The sequence below is a fragment of the Staurois parvus genome, unplaced genomic scaffold (assembly GCF_062004578.1).
Source record: "Staurois parvus isolate SC_StPar_1 unplaced genomic scaffold, SC_StPar_1.0 ptg000887l, whole genome shotgun sequence".
Taxonomy (NCBI): domain Eukaryota; kingdom Metazoa; phylum Chordata; class Amphibia; order Anura; family Ranidae; genus Staurois; species Staurois parvus.
The window spans coordinates 110963-128574 of record NW_028318683.1 but is presented as its reverse complement, the minus strand read 5'-3'; the positions used below and the strand labels follow the sequence as shown (position 1 = coordinate 128574).

At 41.3% G+C, this 17612-nt stretch overlaps 1 protein-coding gene across 1 annotated transcript in view; it reads left to right on the top strand.

The window, feature by feature from the left end:
• C3 (complement C3) overlaps positions 1–17250 on the top strand; it is a 151937-nt gene extending 134687 nt beyond the window's left edge. Inside the window, exons 34-41 of the mRNA XM_089656129.1 lie at positions 2229–2316; positions 2399–2488; positions 6420–6525; positions 8399–8488; positions 10590–10676; positions 10765–10848; positions 11148–11283; positions 16870–17250. Coding sequence (XP_089512255.1) covers positions 2229–2316; positions 2399–2488; positions 6420–6525; positions 8399–8488; positions 10590–10676; positions 10765–10848; positions 11148–11283; positions 16870–17011 — 823 coding nt within the window. The 3' untranslated portion in view covers positions 17012–17250. The remainder of the gene's footprint in view (positions 1–2228; positions 2317–2398; positions 2489–6419; positions 6526–8398; positions 8489–10589; positions 10677–10764; positions 10849–11147; positions 11284–16869) is intronic.
• The last annotated feature ends 362 nt before the right edge of the window (positions 17251–17612 follow it).

The window sequence follows — 17612 nt, the reverse complement described above, 5'->3', positions numbered from 1 at the left end:
TTTTTCTAATTTTTTCTAACTGATGGCATGCTGTGGGGAAAGATACTATATAGTGCCCACTGTTTCCATACAGAGCAGTGTGATTTGGGAAGAAGGAGGATGGAGCCTGCTCTCTGCATTCTGCAAGATAGAAAACTGGCTTACAGTGCAGTTCCTCCCACTGTCAGCCTTATTTCTGGTATTCAGTGGATTTGTAATATTTAATGTAAAATAGATTGCATAGCTGGGCTGAAGGGGAATTATATTATTAGTTTTGCTTTAGGGGCTCAGGGAAAACTATAAGATCCACAGGGTCACAAGCCTACTTATGGCTGAAATTTCTATGCAGGAGCGGACTGACAACTCATGGGTCCCCCGGGGAATAGGAGATCATGGGGCCCCTGTGTCCTTGCCCAAACTCAAAAAAAGCCTATGAAAAAGGTAGCAGGGGCATCTCATGGGGCCCCCTACTGACCACGAGCCCTCGGGCAGTGCCCGAGTTTCCAAATGGTCACTCCGCCCCTGTTTCTATGGCTCCTGTTTTTAAGCCACCGTTAAAGTCTGCAGAATTGTGACTTTGCAAAGTCTATACAGTTCCTTTTCCTTAGTTTTTCCATTTTATTTCTTTACTTTCTTTTTTGCGTTCTCATTTTTTTCCTTTTCTATATTTTCCTTTCCTTTCATGTTTTTTCCCTTTCCTCTCCTTTTATTACCATATGGTTTCCTTTTTATCCCCTTTCAATTCTCTTTGCTTTACTTCCCTTGTGTTTCCTTTCATTTCCCCTTCTTTTCTTTCTCCTTCCTATTTTTTTTTTCTGTTTCCATCTCTTCCTTTTTGCTTTCCTCTTTTCTCCCTACCATTTCTCTTTGCTTTCCTTTCTTTTGCTTTCCATTGTCACTTCTTTAGTTTGTCTTTCCTTTTTCTTCACTTTCCTTTCACTTGCCTTCTCTTTTCATTCCATTTCCTTTACTTCCTTCTACATTCCTTTCTTTTCTCTTTCCTTTCACTTCGTCTTTTTTCCCTTTCCTTTGCTTTTATTTTGTTGCCATTTTCATTTGTCTTTCCATGTCTTTTTTTTTCTCTTTCCTTTCCCTTTTCTTCCATTTCCATTTCCCTTTATTTTCTTTGTCCTTCCTTGCTTTTTTACTCTATTTACTTTCCTTTTTTTCCCATTCCATTTCATTGGATTTTCTTTGTCTTTCCTTGCCTTTTTCTTTTGCTTCCTTTCCCTTCCCTTCCCTTCCCTTCCCTTTCCTTTCACTTTAATTTGCCTTCACTTTCATTTGCCTTCTCTTTCCTTTGTTTCCTTATTTCCCTCTCTCTTCCCTTTCCTTTCCCTTCTTCCTTTCTCTTTCCTATGCTTTCCTTTGTCAGCTCTGTTCTTTGTCTTTTCTTGCCCTTTTTTTTTTCCTTTCCCCTTTCTTCCCTTTCCCATGCTTTCCTTTGTCACCTCTTTCCTTTGTATTTTCTTTCTTTTTTCTTTTCTTTCCTTTCCCTTTCCTTACACTTTCATTTGCCTTCTCTTTCCTTTGTTTCCTTATTTCTCTCTCTCTTCCCTTTCCTTTCCCTTCTGCCTTTCTCTTTCCTTTCCTATGCTTTCCTTTGTCAGCTCTGTACTTTGTCTTTGTTTGCCTATTTCTTCCTTTCTCCTTTCTTCCCTTTCCCTTACTTTCCTTTGTCACCTCTTTCCTTTGTCACCTCTTTCCTTTTTCTTTTGTTTCCTTTCCTTTTTCCTACTTTTCCCTTTTCATTCCCTTTCCTTTCACTTTCAGTTACCTTTTTTCCATTCTCTTTCCTTTGTTTCAATACTTTTAACTCCTTTTCCTTTCCTTTGCTTTCTTTTGTCATCTCTTTCCTTTATCTTTCCTTGCCTTTTTCATCTATTTCCTACCCTTGCCTTCCACTTTCATTTGTCTTTTCTTTCTATTCTGTTTTCTTTGCTTCCTTCTCCTTTCCTTAACTTCCTTTTGTTTCCCTTTCTCATCTCTTTCCTTTTCTAACATCTCTCTTTTCTTTTTTGTTTCCTTCCTCTTTTGATTCCTGTTTTCTTTCCATTCTCTTTCATTTTTTTTCATTCCCTTTCCTTTGATTCACTTTTTTTTTCCTACTTTTTTCCATTTTCTTTTCTTTCCTTCTCTTACTCCTCTTTCCTTTTCCTATTGCTTTCCCATGTATTAATGTATCTTTCTTTTCCTTTACCCTTCTTTTTCCCCCCTATTTAAAACAAGTACTTCCACCTTTTTTGCAGGTTTTTGAAAGACCGGGATGCCACCATGTCTATTATTGACATTTCTATGATGACTGGGTTTTCTCCAGACGTTGAAAGCCTTAGTAAGGTGAGCTTCCTGGACCAAGAAGAAGAAAAAGTTTTACCTAATTTTTGTATTTACTAACTATGCACTTTATTCTCAATCACAGCTGTCTAGAGGTGTGGACAAATATATCACCAAATTTGAGATTAACAAGGGATCAGAAGAAAAGGGTACACTTCTGTTGTACCTGGAAAAGGTGAGGACCTATATCCGCGTGTCATGTTTTAATTGTCTGTCTGCTTAGCTAGAAGGCAGACACTTTTTTGGTTTCCATGCCACAATTTCACAACTGTGCTTTATATACAACATTTCTAGGTGCTTTATTTAGCCATTATAACAGTATTAGGTCATGCAGTGAATGTTCTTGTTGAACAACTACTCAGAAAAGTAAATGACAGAATAAGCCACAAAGTGTGTCTGTTGATCACTCTGAGCTAGGTCACAGCCTTGCATTGACATAAGATGAACAGCAAAAACACAGATGCTGCATACGGTTGCAATACAAAGTAGCACATGTTTACATAACTACTGGTGAAAAGAATAATACATGAGTTGTCATACAACCTTAGACCCAGTCCATATGGACAGTATGGTCACCTGCTGACCTAGCACCATCCACAGGCAGCTTGACTCTTCAATAAGACACAGAAGTTGAATCCAGTACAATTTTACCTCAGATAATTGCAGTACAAATGATTTTTCCTGTCTTTTTAAAGAAATGTTATTAGGTTTCCAGGATAAATTATACACAGAATACAGTATTGTGTAAACATCCATCAAATACCAAAAAGGCATAAAATAAAGATTCATAGTTTACAGTTGTGATGGGAGTCACTTTGGGTGGGGGGCCCATGGAACCTAGCTCACTTTGGAGAGGTGGGGAGACCCCTATCTCAGCTCCCCATATCCCTCTTATGTGTAAATCACCCTGTGCCTGTTAGGGGTACAGGGTGATCTGTCCTAATATTGGGGTGGGGGGTTGTTGATTGATGTTATGTGGTTGCATCCCATTGTTCTAGTGTGTGTCTGGCTTGGGAGCAACCTATTATGGGGTGTATGTGTTTATGGGTATTGGCTTGGTGAGGGGTGTCTCCAGCAGCCCTCCCTCCTGATGGGACTGTCTGTTGGTATGTCTCTTGTTACTAAATGTAGATTGCCCCACCCTGTGTCATTATGCAGGGAGGGGGATTGTCCCCTGAGTGTATATATCTTGTATCTGTGTTAAAATAAACTAGTCTACTTCCTGGTTTACTTCAAGATTGGTGTTGTCTAGTCTTGTATGGTCTGCTGTGGTGTCTGTTGTCGGTGTTCGGACATGGATGCAGTAGTCTAACGGAAGTACCCAAGCGCAGTCGGAAGTAACCAACCGTTCCATTACAACAGTGACAAGAGCAAAAAAAAATTAAAAAATAAAAACATACACTAAGGTGATAAAAGAAACTACATAAAATAGCAGACTAATCCCTGGTTGAAGGCATAGATGTTGAAAACCATATACAGTATTATTCAATATATGGAATAAGCAAATATGGTAGCCAAGGAGCTATGGATATAGCTGATAAGATTAAAGAAAACAAAGAGATAAAGAGAAAAATGGGGGAAGGTGAAAGAGGAGGGTGGGCTAGGTGTGGGCAAATGTACCATATGTGACAGTTTAGCACAAGTACTTCTAGGGGATCAAACAATAAAACTTGGAAAATCAATATAACTGAGACAACAATCTAGCAAATTTTCAGTAGACAAGTCTCAGAAAAGAAAATCCCGCCATCCAAAGCTTGTCAGAGTAAGAAGTTAAAGAGTGAGTGTTCCCAAAGAGTTCCTGAGAGATGCTTTAAAGTGGAAGTAAAGGCAAAACCTACCTAACTCTAAACCTATTCCCACCCATATTCTCAGCCTAATCTATCTATCGTTGTGAAGAAAAGTTTGCTGTACATACCTATTTTACAGCCACTCTGGTCCGGTCCCGTCCCAGGCTGGGATGTCAGTGGCTGTCTCAGTGTGTAGGAGAGGCAGCCAACATAGGAAGCCCCATAGTAAGTCTACTGGCGACGTCACTTCCCAGGCATTTTCCAACTGTTGTCGACTTTCTCTTGCACACAGAGGAGCAGCTGGAGATCAAACTGGGGCGGCTTCAAAATAGGTAAGTATAGCGATCTTTTCTTTACAGGTTTAGATAGATTAGGCTTAGAATGAGGGTGGGACTAGGTTTAGGATTAGTTAGGTCTTGACTTTACTTCCACTTTAGGGTACCATTCAATGAATTGGAAAGAAGACATTAGCGCACTGATTTTAGAGTCCATAAAGGCTTGTCCCCTGACAAAAAAGTGCTTATTTAGAGAAAAGAATTGTTCATTGTGTTCAGGCTTTTCTTTATGCATTACATTTTTGAGTTCATTTTGCAGAGCAGCTATAGCTGGGGCTGTTGGTGATGTCCACTGTTTCAGGATTAGCTTCCAAGCTGCCATCAAGTAGAGACCAGTGAGAGTAATGGAGAAATCTGTGAAGTTGGATGATGTTTTGGCAAGTTGGAGCACTACTGAAGCTAAACAGCAGCAATAGCAGATCTTTAACCCCCCTGGAGGTATTCCCGAGTGTAGCTCGGGGTAAAGTTTCAGCACCACAAGCGGTAACCCCGAGATACACTCGGGAATACTCTGCAGCGTTGCTCCGGGATCTCTTCTGCACTTACCTTGTCCTGCGCTCCCGCGATGTCCCTCCTGCAGTGTCTCCGGCAATGTCCTCCTCCATCTGTCTTCTGGGTTCCGTTCTCTGCGACATATGGGATGTACGGGGGACGGAACTGGCGGGAAATTTGAAAATGACAAAAAGTGACATTCACTAAATACACTATAATCACATAGTAAAACATTACTATATCAAACCATTTCACATACATTTTGTCCCGAGTGCTTTGTCCTGCGCCCTGCCTGAATTTTTACTGTTCTTTCTGCCTGGAAACTGAGAAACGTCCATGGCGTCCAAAAAGCATCCCTTTAGGTCAAAAGCGGTTTTAGACCGGCTAGAGAACAGCGATAGTAAATTAGAACCACTTGCAGAATTGATCGATAATGATTCGTAGGGAAATTCGTCATCAGACACTGAAAATGATTTTGCAACTTTGCTCAGCGATGTGCGAACTTGGCGCTCTATTTCAAATTTCAGTGTTTTTGGTTTGATTACATTATTTAATTAAATTTATTATTATTATATTATTATTTTTATGATTATTTATTAAATTATAATTTATAATTTCGTGTTCAAATTTTAACATACCCGGGATGTTTACTAGACTCTTGTTCGGACAGATTTCAGTGAGTTATTCCTAAAAATTACAGGCCTACAATAAAAAACTACATATTTCCATGCAAACAAATGTACCGCTTTGAGCACAGAAATATGGACATAATCAGACCGCTAGGGAGGTTAAGTATCATTTCATTTGTGACTCCAGAAATGTATTGGATAACTTAGTCCCATTCAATTTTTTGAAGTATAAGAAGAGGTTGACTTTCCTAAGCCCTTTCTCTGCAAAATATTAACACTGATTGAGGAAGCAAGGAAGACACCAGGAGGCTCTAGCTAGGACTGAAATAACTAGCACTAAACAGGAGATGCCAAATCACATCAGCAAACAAGTTGTAGTGGTCCAAAATTGCCACTAGATCTAAGAATACATCAAACAATACTAACCAGGGGCGGACTGACAACTCATGGGGCCCCCGGGCAATAGGGGATCATGGGGCCCCTGTGTCCTTGCCATAACTCAAAAAAGGCTATGAAAAAGGTACCAGGGGCATCTCACGGGGCCCCCTACTGACCCCGGGCCCTTGGGCAGTGCCTGAGTTTCCAAATGGTCAGTCCGCCCCTGATACTAACCCAATATAGTTCAATACAACAACAGAAATAGTACAGATAGGCAGGGCAGAACAATAGAAACATGCTTTAAGTGTGAAGACTACTTACAGAAATGCAATCCAGGGCATACCCAACCTATCTTCAAGCCCATACATTCAAAGAAAATCACTATATGCATATTCACTTTTAATAGTATTCCTTATAATATGTTACTTTTCACAGCTGTAGTGTCATAGTAGCCTGTTTAGTCACTTTTCCTATGTTTTCCTCAGATTTCTCATAAGCGGGAGGAATGTGTGAAATTCTATGCCCATCAGATCTTTGAAGTGGGTCTTGTCCAGCCAGCTTCTGTCACGGTGTATGACTATTATTCCCCAGGTAAATGGCACACGTTGTAGTTGTTTACTCTAACTCAGCCATTCTCAACCAGGGATTTTTGGAGCCCGGGGGTTCATGCAGAGGTTACGAGGGGTTCCTTGAGCTGTAACTGGTTGACCTTTCATTTGGTGGTACCTTCATTGTTCCAGGGCCAGTGCCACTTGGCAGAGCCAGCTGTATGACACCAATGATCTCTTTTCTCCTGTCTGTAAGGGTGACATTCTGACCATCACTGTAAGAAGGATTCTTCTAATGGCCATCAATATAAGGTGAATTTTACCCACTGGTCACTAATGAATTGGTTTTATCTGTGGTTCCCAAGACCTACAAATGATTTCAAAGGTTCCTCTGGGGTAAAAACATTGGGAAAGGCTGCCTTAACCAATAAAGGAGTTGAAATGAAAAATGTAGTGGCAATTTTCCACTTTAAGAAATCTGCTAACAATCTGTCATTGCTATAGGAAATATTCATTTTAATTGAATTTAGGAATTAAAATCTGCGGGTCATTAACTGTGAAATCTAAATATGTATCCAACAGTCTATCTACTGTATCTATCTATCTATCTATCTATCTATCTATCTATCTATCTATCTATCTATCTATCTATCTATCTAACATCTCTCTCTCTCTCTCTCTATTTATCTTGTGATACTTTAAGGGGAAAACCTCACTTTTTTTGAACGTATTTAGTTTAGTAGTCTATTTGGGCAGCACATTGGCTAAATGGTTAGCACTTCCACCTGGCAGTACTAGGGTCATTGGTTCAAATCCCAACCACGGCACCACCTGCCTGGAGTTTGCATGTTCTCCCTGTGCGTGCGTGGGTTTCCTCTGGGTACTCCAGTTTCCTCCCACACTCCAAAGACATGGTGGTAGCTGAATTAGCTCCTGTCTAAATTGGCCCTAGTATGAATGAAGTACACATTTCTCCACTTGATGACTGTCTTCACTGTGTTCCATGGTATAGCTAACGCCTTAGGAATTCCTTTGTACCCTTCTCCTGGCTGATACCTTTTATCAATGAGATCCCTCTGATGCTTTGTAAGCTCTCTGCGGACCATATCATTTGCTGTAGGATGTGACTAAGAAAATGTCAGGAAAGAGCTTCTAGACCAGCTGAACATTTTTTGGAGTTAATCAGAGGCACTTTAAATGATGGCATGATTTTGAATGTGATTGCTTAATTCTGAATATAGCTATATCCCCAGATATAAGAGGGTGTGCACACTTATGCAACCACATTATTTTAGTTTTTTTATGTTTACTTCCCCCCCTAAAATATTTCCGTTTGTTTTTCAATTGCGTTGTACAGTTTATAGGTCACATTAAAGGTGGAAAAAGTTCTGAAATTATTTTTCTTTGTCTCATTTTTTTGCATCACAGAAACCTGACATTTTAACAGGGTTGTGTAGACTTTTTATATCCACTGTACCTACTGTATTAGTTTGAACATGGAAAAAAAATGCAGTTCTGATGCAAACGCCTGTGTACACAGGACCTTCTTGTGTTTGTGTGTTCAACTTGTATATGAAGACTATAGCCACCAACACCGGTATTTCCAAAGCAATACCAGATACTTCATGTGTCTCTGAAGCTAAACTTTTTTTATTCTTTTTTAAATTTTGGATAGCCAAGTTTAGGGTTAAAATCCCCTGTTCATTTTTTTGATCATCTCTGTTCCATTCCTGAGATTTCCTTTCAATTGCTATGCTTTAGAAAAAAACCACAAATTGAAATAAAATCTCTCCAAATGATGGGAAATCCGCTTTTAGACAGTTGTCATTGGAACAGTCAATATCAAATTAAGAATATTTATTTGCATTTCTTTTGTTACTTTCTAACTGTACTGTATGTTTTTTTTCTTACTCTAGAAAGTCGTTGCACAAAATTCTACCATTTTGAAGAAGGCAGTAAACTACTGGGCAGGATCTGCCAGGCAGATGTGTGCCGTTGTGCTGAAGGTAAGTCCCAGGAAAATCAGAGAAATTAATCAAATTTAAGGACAAGAGCAGCATTAGAATTGCTAACAATTAAACTGGTAACAAAGGCACCAGGTAGGAAAACTGTCCCATACAGGCTTGATTACAGAAAGCTGGTCATCAATAATTCAAGAGACACAATTCTTTGGTTACACCTCTAGACTCAACAAAGTAGACCAGAGGAATAATGGGTTTGACCCCAATTAATACATGAAATCAGAAACACTGGTACAACAGAAACAGTCAATTAGTAACATTTAACAGATTATACAGTTATTTGAAGTAAACTTCAACCATTTAAATGTAACACCAGCAGTAAAAAGAGAAAGAGAAGACTTGTTGGCTTATCAGCTCCCTCTGGGTTACTGGCACTACAAGGGGTATGTAAAGAAATATGTAAATTTATACTCCTGCATAAATATATGTAGGTACCCTGGTTTGAGCAACAATGGCTTTAGAAAGAAAGAGGTCCCTTTAACTAGAGATTGCAGCTCGAGTCCTGTTATGTTAAAAGTTCCTAATATGGTGGTATCAGCTGTCTTCTGCTAGCAGTGGTGGGGCCCATGAACATTATTGGATACTGGTAATTCAATGAAGTGAAACAGCTTGGCTGTGCTGTGTAAAGATGTCTGCATGTAGTGTCTCTAGAGTTATGATAGAAGGAGGTTGGGCACCCGCCTGCTCACCAATCCTGTCAATAGCACGGCCTCCTAGGAACATGACTTCTTTAACAGGCTTTTGACGGTCTGCAGAGATGAGTAGGGTTACCAGCTGACAGCCTGGACGCCTAGGCAGTGACAGTCACGGTGCAGAGAAAGACTGATGTGATGCCGGTGTGGCAATTGGCATCACAGCTATGCTGAATTGCTGTCCAGAGTCCCGCAGCCACAGGTCCACAATCTTTCTCTTGAGGAGACTGTCAGTCTCCTTGCCTCCAATTCTGAATCCCATGCCAAGAGAGTGAGCCCACCCTTTGCATTAGAATATATCTGCTCTCTCAGAATCCTTCTGGTTCATCAGCTTTCTAATATGTGTAGTTCAGCTAGCACCCAGGAATACAGTATGCATTGACTATAGGATTACAGGTCCCAAGATCCTCTGCTGTGGGAGAACTAGATCCACTCTGCTAACAGGAAGTGATGTAGCTGGCCCAGTACTGGGCACTAGAGGAAAAAGGATTAATTACAATCCCATCTGTAAGTGTCCCTGAATTGCATAGTGACTTATCCGGCACTTAGATACAGTCAACACAGGAAGTGAAATGAAATTCCTCCAAAGTGAGGGAATCCCAGGGTGTCACCAGGGTCACCAGAACTAGTGCCCTCATTGGAAGATTTCTCCTTGATTTATGTTTTGTTGAAAATGTGGGGTTTTCTTTCTTTTTTTTCGGTGATAATGGTAAACATGACAAATAGAGAGGGTCAATCTCCCTAATACGGGCTCAGGCAGCTATAAAAACCCAGCAGGTGTTCTAATCCCTCTCCACTCTGTCCAAAACTTAAAGAAATAGTTATACTTCAAAAAGTAAAGATCAACCATGAATATGCATCACAATAACCACTGAAACCCATAAAGTTGAAGGGTTTGCCACCTAAGCTGACTAAAAGTTATCAATAAACAGTTGTATACAGTATATGTAATTAGACACCACTTGAAACACTTTTTGGCCAACCAGTGATGATTTATGGTATAAAATATAGCTTCTCAAGCCATTACTAGCCTCCTTGAGATAAGGCCAAGCCTAGGGGTTTATGCTCACTTTTTAAACATCCATGTTTATGAAGGACATTGTGATTTTTTTCTTAAAAGAGCAGTTGGATCTTCCAACCACCATTCCATGATGGTTAGCTTCAAGGTGGTCTGAATTAGATGGCACCTATAAGATGAAAAGGTGTCCTATTCAGCCATTTTTTACTCAATATGGGGGTGATCTAATTTCTGTGGGCCACCTGCAGACATTGCTTCTTCAAACATCATTACTGATAAATGGATTTTGTACAGGTATCTAGTCATCTTTATGTCTACAAACTAATTGATGTTGGTGACCCCTGATAGCTTACCCTTAGCTATTTTTGTCTTGCAGCAAACTGTTTCTTGCAGCAACAACTTGAAGGTGAAATTGATGCACAGGGTAGGATGGAGAGAGCTTGTGGAAAAGGAGTGGACTATGGTGAGAACCAGGTTTAAACCCAAACCATTATTTTTTTGTTGCTGATACTGGTTTAATAATTGCTGATGCTGACATATTTCTTCAACAGTATACAGGGCACGAATGGATGATGTTGAACCAAATGACAACTACGACAATTACGTGATGACCATAGTCAAGGTCATCAAGCTAGGTATGTAAAGAATGCAAAACTAGATCTTGCCCAATTCAGCACCAAAATATGTATTTTTCAAAACAATTTAACACTACTTTTTTTTTTGTAAATAAAATTATATGGTGGGCCCATTGGAAATTTACTTGGTTTTGATTGGTTGCAACAAGTAACCAAAACCAGAAATTAGCACTTAACGCTCTTAATTACAAGAGGCTGGTAGTTTGAAATGTTCCATGTGTTTAATAACTTGTCTAATAGTCACTATTTGTATATGTTTTGTACTCTTCATTTCTCCTGTTTACTTTTCTTGACAACAGGTACAGATGAGAATGTTGAGGGTAAACAACGAAACTTTGTCAGCCACATTAAGTGCCGTAAATCCTTGGATTTGAAGAAAGGACGGGAGTACCTGATCTGGGGAGTCAGAGGGGATCTTTGGGAACAACCAAACGGGTAAGCTCCTTCATCTACTAGCTCTCATTGTAAAGCACACTTGTTAAAAATAATTCAGTTTTACCAAGCCGCCTTCAGAAAAGGTTTTCTTCTGTGTGAATCATTAATCTTTAATAGAATATCTCATAAATAAACATTCAATATCCTAGTCGACATAAGTTTTCTGAAATTGGCTACAATACTGTATGTTTGCTGATTGGATGTTAATAATTATTGATTTTTAGGCATTGGCTGGCTAAAGTCAATTAATCCAGATAAGGTTCCTTTGCAGTGTAGAGGACAACTATAATATTTTTTTAATTTATTAAAATTTTTAAGATGACTATAGAAGTTAGAAAAAGTGCAACAGAGTGGCCAGACATGGAAACATTTTCTAAACAACACAATTGATGTGTTCCCCAAGAATGCTCCTTCAGGGCTGTGGTGTACTGCCTCATGGACATTGTATTGTTGACTGTCATCTAATGTCTATGGGCTCCTTGTGTAATGCAACGATCCTAAGTACTTTTTTGATAACTCAGTTACTGAATGGCCATCTTAATTAACATAACAGCTTTTAAAGGTACAAATGCTGATCATATATAGACTTTCAGTATGTTAAAGCCAAACTAAACTCACAGAAATACCTCCCCATTCCATTGATGCCACTGTTAATCGCTCACTGGCCTCAGTCATCTTCTCTCAGGCTACTTCTAGGTACCAGGTTTTCAGTCTCTTGATTGGCTGGTGGGGGAGTGATGTCATCCCATACATAAGCACAGGAGTCCGTCATTCCAGCACAGTCGGAGTGTGCCGGGAATGCAGCCTGAGCTGCACATACACAGCTCATTGTGCTTGCTATAGAAAACTGCAAGCAGGCAGCTAAGTGTTTGTTATCGTTGAAGAGACATTGCATGTCTCTTCTGCAATAAAGAGCTGCCTTCTTGCAGTTTTTTAGTTGTCAAATTTAGTTCCACTTTAATGAAAACTTGTACTTATTTTTCCTCTTGTAAACTTAAAGAAGACCTTTACCGTGGAAGTTGTGTCCAAAAAGCCAAGCAGAGGGCAAAGGATTAGTCAGTAATAGTGGCTGTAGGCTCCATTCAGTTGATCTATTTTCCATTATAGACTTACAATTACTTAAGCCAGCCATAGAAGGTTTGAATCTTGGCCAGTTCAGCAGAAACCAGCCACGATTTGAACCGTGTGTGGGCAGGCTGAATGTACCCAAGTTGATTGAGTGTTTTGCCAGTGAGAAAGTTCCCCTCGCCCCTCTGCTGGGAGAACACAATGGCTCCACAGGAGGGATTCCCCTGTCAACGCTGAGTGTGTCGATGGGGGAATCTAGCGATTTTCTTGCTTGCAACCCGTGGTTGCAGAAAAGAAATTTGCTCCTTCTATGGCCAGCCTTGCAGTGCTTGTTCTGCTCTGTGTCCCTGTATGGAGGTGGCCATCTTGGTAGGAGTGATCTTGCACTGCATGTCCTCAGGTACAGCTTTCTTTCCAGTGCAGAGAGCAGTGAGCAGCACAGTAGTGTCATCACCAAATCTCACTCCAAATCTCCCAGGACTAAAAGTCAACATCAGCAGTGAGGTATGCGACTTAAGGCACCTTTAGAAGGACCATATCTATTTTTCTGGAGGAATTTAGGACAGAAGTTAGATTTTTCTAGGCACAATTAAAACTCTGCTGATGTCTAATCTGGTTTATGCTATACTTTAAGACTATGGATTAACTGTAAATAGATTCCTAAAATATCTTTTCACCCTTCCTATTGCCTTAGTACTCCTCTCAAAGGCTATCAGCCCTGATCTGATCATTAATGGGTGAATGTCATCCCAGAGGAGTGGGCAATCCTAAACAGGCTGCACTAGCATACAGATTTCCCTAGGTAACAACATATGGTGCTGATCCTCCATTGTTGGCAGAACTAAAATCCTTTATCGAAAGGGGCAGGACAGGGATGGTGGGGCTGGGGAGGAAAGTGCTAGAAAATGCTGGACATCCTCCAGTCAGGAAATTAAGTGGGCTCTACCTGACTTGCTGCAGCATTTAATGCGTAATATGAGAAGCTCACAGTGTGCAGTGATATCAGACTAAGCAATTTCAGTAGAGCAGAGGAGCCTGTACAGCTGTGCAAGACTGATGGGAAGGCTGGAGTTCAACTTTTAACCTCCCTGGCGGTATTCCCGAGTGTAGCTCGAAGTAAAGTTTCAGTACCACAAGCGGTAACCCCGAGCTACACTCGGGAATACCATGCGGCGTTGCTCCGCGATCCCTCGATCACTTACCTTGTCCTGCGCTCCCGCAATGTCCCTCCTGCAGTGTCCCTGGCAATGTAATCCGGCCGATGCCGGCATCTGTCATCTGGGTTCTGTTCCCTGTGAGCGTCAGGACGTACGGGGGACGGAACGGCGGGAAATTTGAAAATGACAAAAAGTGTAATTCACTAAAATCACTAAAATCACATAGTATAACATTCCTGTATCAAACCATTTCACATACATTTTGTCCCGAGTGCTTTGTCCGGCGCCCTGCCTGCATTTATACTGTTCTTTCTGCCTGGAAACTGAGAAACGTCCATGGCGTCCAAAAAGCGTCCCTTTAGGTCAAAAGCGGTTTTAGATCAGCTATAGAACAGCGATAGTAAATCAGAACCACTTGCAGAATTGAGTGATAATGATTCGTGGGGGAAATTCATCATCAGACACTGAAAACGATTCTGCGACTTTGCTCAGTGATGTGCGAACTTGGCGCTATATTTCACATTTCAGTGTTTTTGGTTTGATTATATTATTGAATTACATTTATTATTATTACATTATTATTTTTTATGATTATTTATTAAATTATAATTTGTGATTTCGTGTTTCAAATTTTATCCTAAATGTTTACTAGACTCTTGTTTGGACAGATTTCAGTGAGTTATTCCTAAAAATTACAGCCTACAATAAAAAAAATACATATTTCCATGCAAAAAAATGTACCGCTTTGAGCACAGAAATATGGACATAATCAGACCGCTAGGGAGGTTAACATATCTGGATGACCCATATGATATAAGAAATGTTTGCATTTGGAGATTAGATTGTTAAGGGGTAGCTTTAGTAGAACTGTTTAGCTGTGTACATGGAAGAGGTCAGCCTGAGAAGGCAACAGAAGGGATTCCAGTGGATTGGTGCTTCTCTAGAGAAGTATTGGAGTAATGTATGGTGTAAGGTTAGGAGTGTGAAGGACCTTTTGTTGGTCCATTGAATAGAAGTAACAACAGTTTTACATAAATCTAAACCAATTTTATCTTGTTTTTTACTCCTTTGTGACCACAGACCATTACAGTTTCTAAGGCTGGCCATACATCGTACAATTCTCTTGAGATTTTTGGTTTAGATTTACCAAAAACCATATAATAGGAGGTCAAAACTAACAACACTTTCAATGGTATCCAATTAGGCCGGCCCTTGCGCTACATAGTTGAAGGTAAATCTAAAGGAAATTGGGCAGAAATTGGACAGAAAATTGTATAGTGTATGGCCAGTCTAAGTTCAGACTAAATTTAGCAGCATCAATAAACATCAATTAACGATAATTTTATTATTATTATACAGGATTTATATATTGCCAACAGTTTGCTCAGCACTTTACAATATAACGGGAGACAATACAGAACAATACAGTTCAATACAGGAGGGATAGGAGGGCCCTGATCCTCGGAGCTTACAATCTAAGAGGGAGGGGCTAGTGGTACAAAAGATAGTAACTATGGGGGATGGACTGGTAGGAGGAATAGAAGATTCCTTTATTAGCTGAGGGCAGGATAGGCTTCCCTGAAGAGATAGGTTTTCAGAGATCGCCTAAAAGTGAGCAGAGTAGGCAATACTCCGATATATTGGGGTAGTGAGTTCCAGAGGATGGGGGAAGCTCTGGAGAAGTTCTTGAAATGAGCATGGGAGGAGGAGACAAGGGAGCTAGAGAGCAGGAGGTCGTGCAAGGAGCGGAGAGTACGGTTTGGGTGATATTTGGAGACAAGATTAGTGATGTAATTTTGTGCAGAGTTATAAATGGCTTTATATGTTATTGTTAATGTTTTGAATTTTATCTGTTGGGCAATGGGAAGCCAGTGGAGGGATTGGCAGAGAGGGGTGGAGGACACAGAGTGGAGGTCAGTGGAGGGATTGGCAGAGAGGGGTGAAGGCCAGTGGAGGGATGGAGGCCAGTGGAGGGATTGGCAGAGAGGGATGGAGGACACTGAGTGGAGGCCAGTGAAGGGATTGGCAGAGAGGGGTGGAGGACACTGAGTGGAGGCCAGTGGAGGGATTGGCAGAGAGGGGTGGAGGACACTGAGTGGAGGCCAGTGGAGGGATTGGCAGAGAGGGGTGGAGGACACTAAGTGGAGGCCAGTGGAGGGATGGGCAGAGAGGGGTGCAGGACACTGAGTGGAGGCCAATGGAGGAATTGGCAGAGAGGGCTGGGGGACACTGAGTGGAGGTCAGTGGAGGGATTGGCCGAGAGGGGTGGAGGACACTAAGTGGAGGCCAGTGGAGGGATTGGCAGAGAGGGGTGGAGGACACTGAGTGGAGGCCAATGGAGGAATTGGCAGAGAGGGATGGAGGACACTGAGTGGGGGCCAGTGGAGGGATTGGCAGAGAGGGGTGGAGGACACTGAGTGGAGGCCAATGGAGGAATTGGCAGAGAGGGATGGAGGACACTGAGTGGGGGCCAATGGAGGAATTGGCAGAGAGGGATGGAGGACACTGAGTGGAGGCCAGTGGAGGGATTGGCCGAGAGGGGTGGAAGATACAGAACGGTTAGTAAGGTGGATGAGTCTGGCAGCAGCATTCATGATAGACTGAAGAGGGGATAGCCTGCGATGAGGTAGACCAATGAGGAGGGAGTTACAATAGTCAAGGTGAGAGATAACAAGGGAGTGAATAAGTTGCTTAGTGGTTTCCCAGGTTAGGAACGGGCGTATCTTGGAGATGTTTCGGAGGTGAAGTCTACAAGATTTGGACAGCGATTGGACCTGGGGCTGAAAGGACAGATGGGAGTCTAGGATTACACCTAGTACCCTGGCATGAGGGGAGGGACTGATGACTGTGTTATTGATCTTGATGGAGAAGTCGGGGGAGGGGGCACGGGCCGGGGGGAATACTAAGAGCTCAGTTTTGGACAGATTGAGTTTGAGGAAGTGGAGTGACATCCATGCCGATATGTCACTTAGTAGGCTGGTCATACATTATACAATTCTCTTGAGATTTTTGGTTTAGATTTACCAAAAACCATATAATAGGAGGTCAAACCTAAACAGCACTTTCAATTGTATCCCATTAAGCAGGCCCTTGCACCACATAGCTGAAGGTAAATCTAAAGGAAATGGGCAGAAATTGAACAGAAAATTGTATAGTGTATGGTCAGCCTTATTTTTCAATATGGTTTCTCTGTCGGGGGAACATACCATCATCCTTTGTCTTTGAAATGGCCGTTGCAGTTGGGTTCAACTGTGAATTACAGAAGAGATATCACCCTATTTCCTAATCAGCATAGGTTTTAGGATTTTATATGGTAGTTTTGGGTGGAGTTGACCTATTTGTTTTTTATAATTCTCTTCAGATACTCCTACATCATCGGGAAAGACACTTGGATCGAGTGGTGGCCAAACAACAGAGAATGCCAGGATCCGGAGAATGAGGACATATGTGATGCCTTCTTCATACTGTCTGATAATCTGGAGCTTAATGGCTGTCCATCATAAAGTGAACCTGGATATCCCCTGAACCCCCCCCCCCCTCATTCCTCTTCAGTGCTTTACTACATTCTTGTCACATTTTCTAAGTCAATAAAACATTTTTATGTCAGATGTTGTGTGTTCTCCATTGTACATTGAACGTTGACCCGCTCAATCTTTTAGAATGTATACCTATGGTCTTACTTGTAACTACATTTGTTTAAGTGGTGTATTTTGTATGCAATAAAAGTGTTCTATTCTACGTATCTATGGACCTTCATTCACGAAACTGCATTAACAGGGGGCTAAGAAAGTTGCAGCTACTCTCAAATTCCCAGATTTCTTTGTGGGGTAGAGGAGGTATGAAATGTTGAATGGCGTAGGGGCTGGGATTGATATAATTAGAGGTGTGCACAACAGAAAAATTTGTTTCATTTTGAATTTATTCATTAAGTTAACCCCTTGGCGCCGGCGCCTTCCGGCCCTTTAACCCCCCTGGCGATATTCCCGAGTGTAGCTCGGGGTAAAGTTTCAGTACCACAAGCAGTAACCCCGAGCTACACTCGGGCTTACCATGCGGCGCTGCTCCGGGATCCCTCGATCACTTACCTTGTCCTGCGCTCCCGCA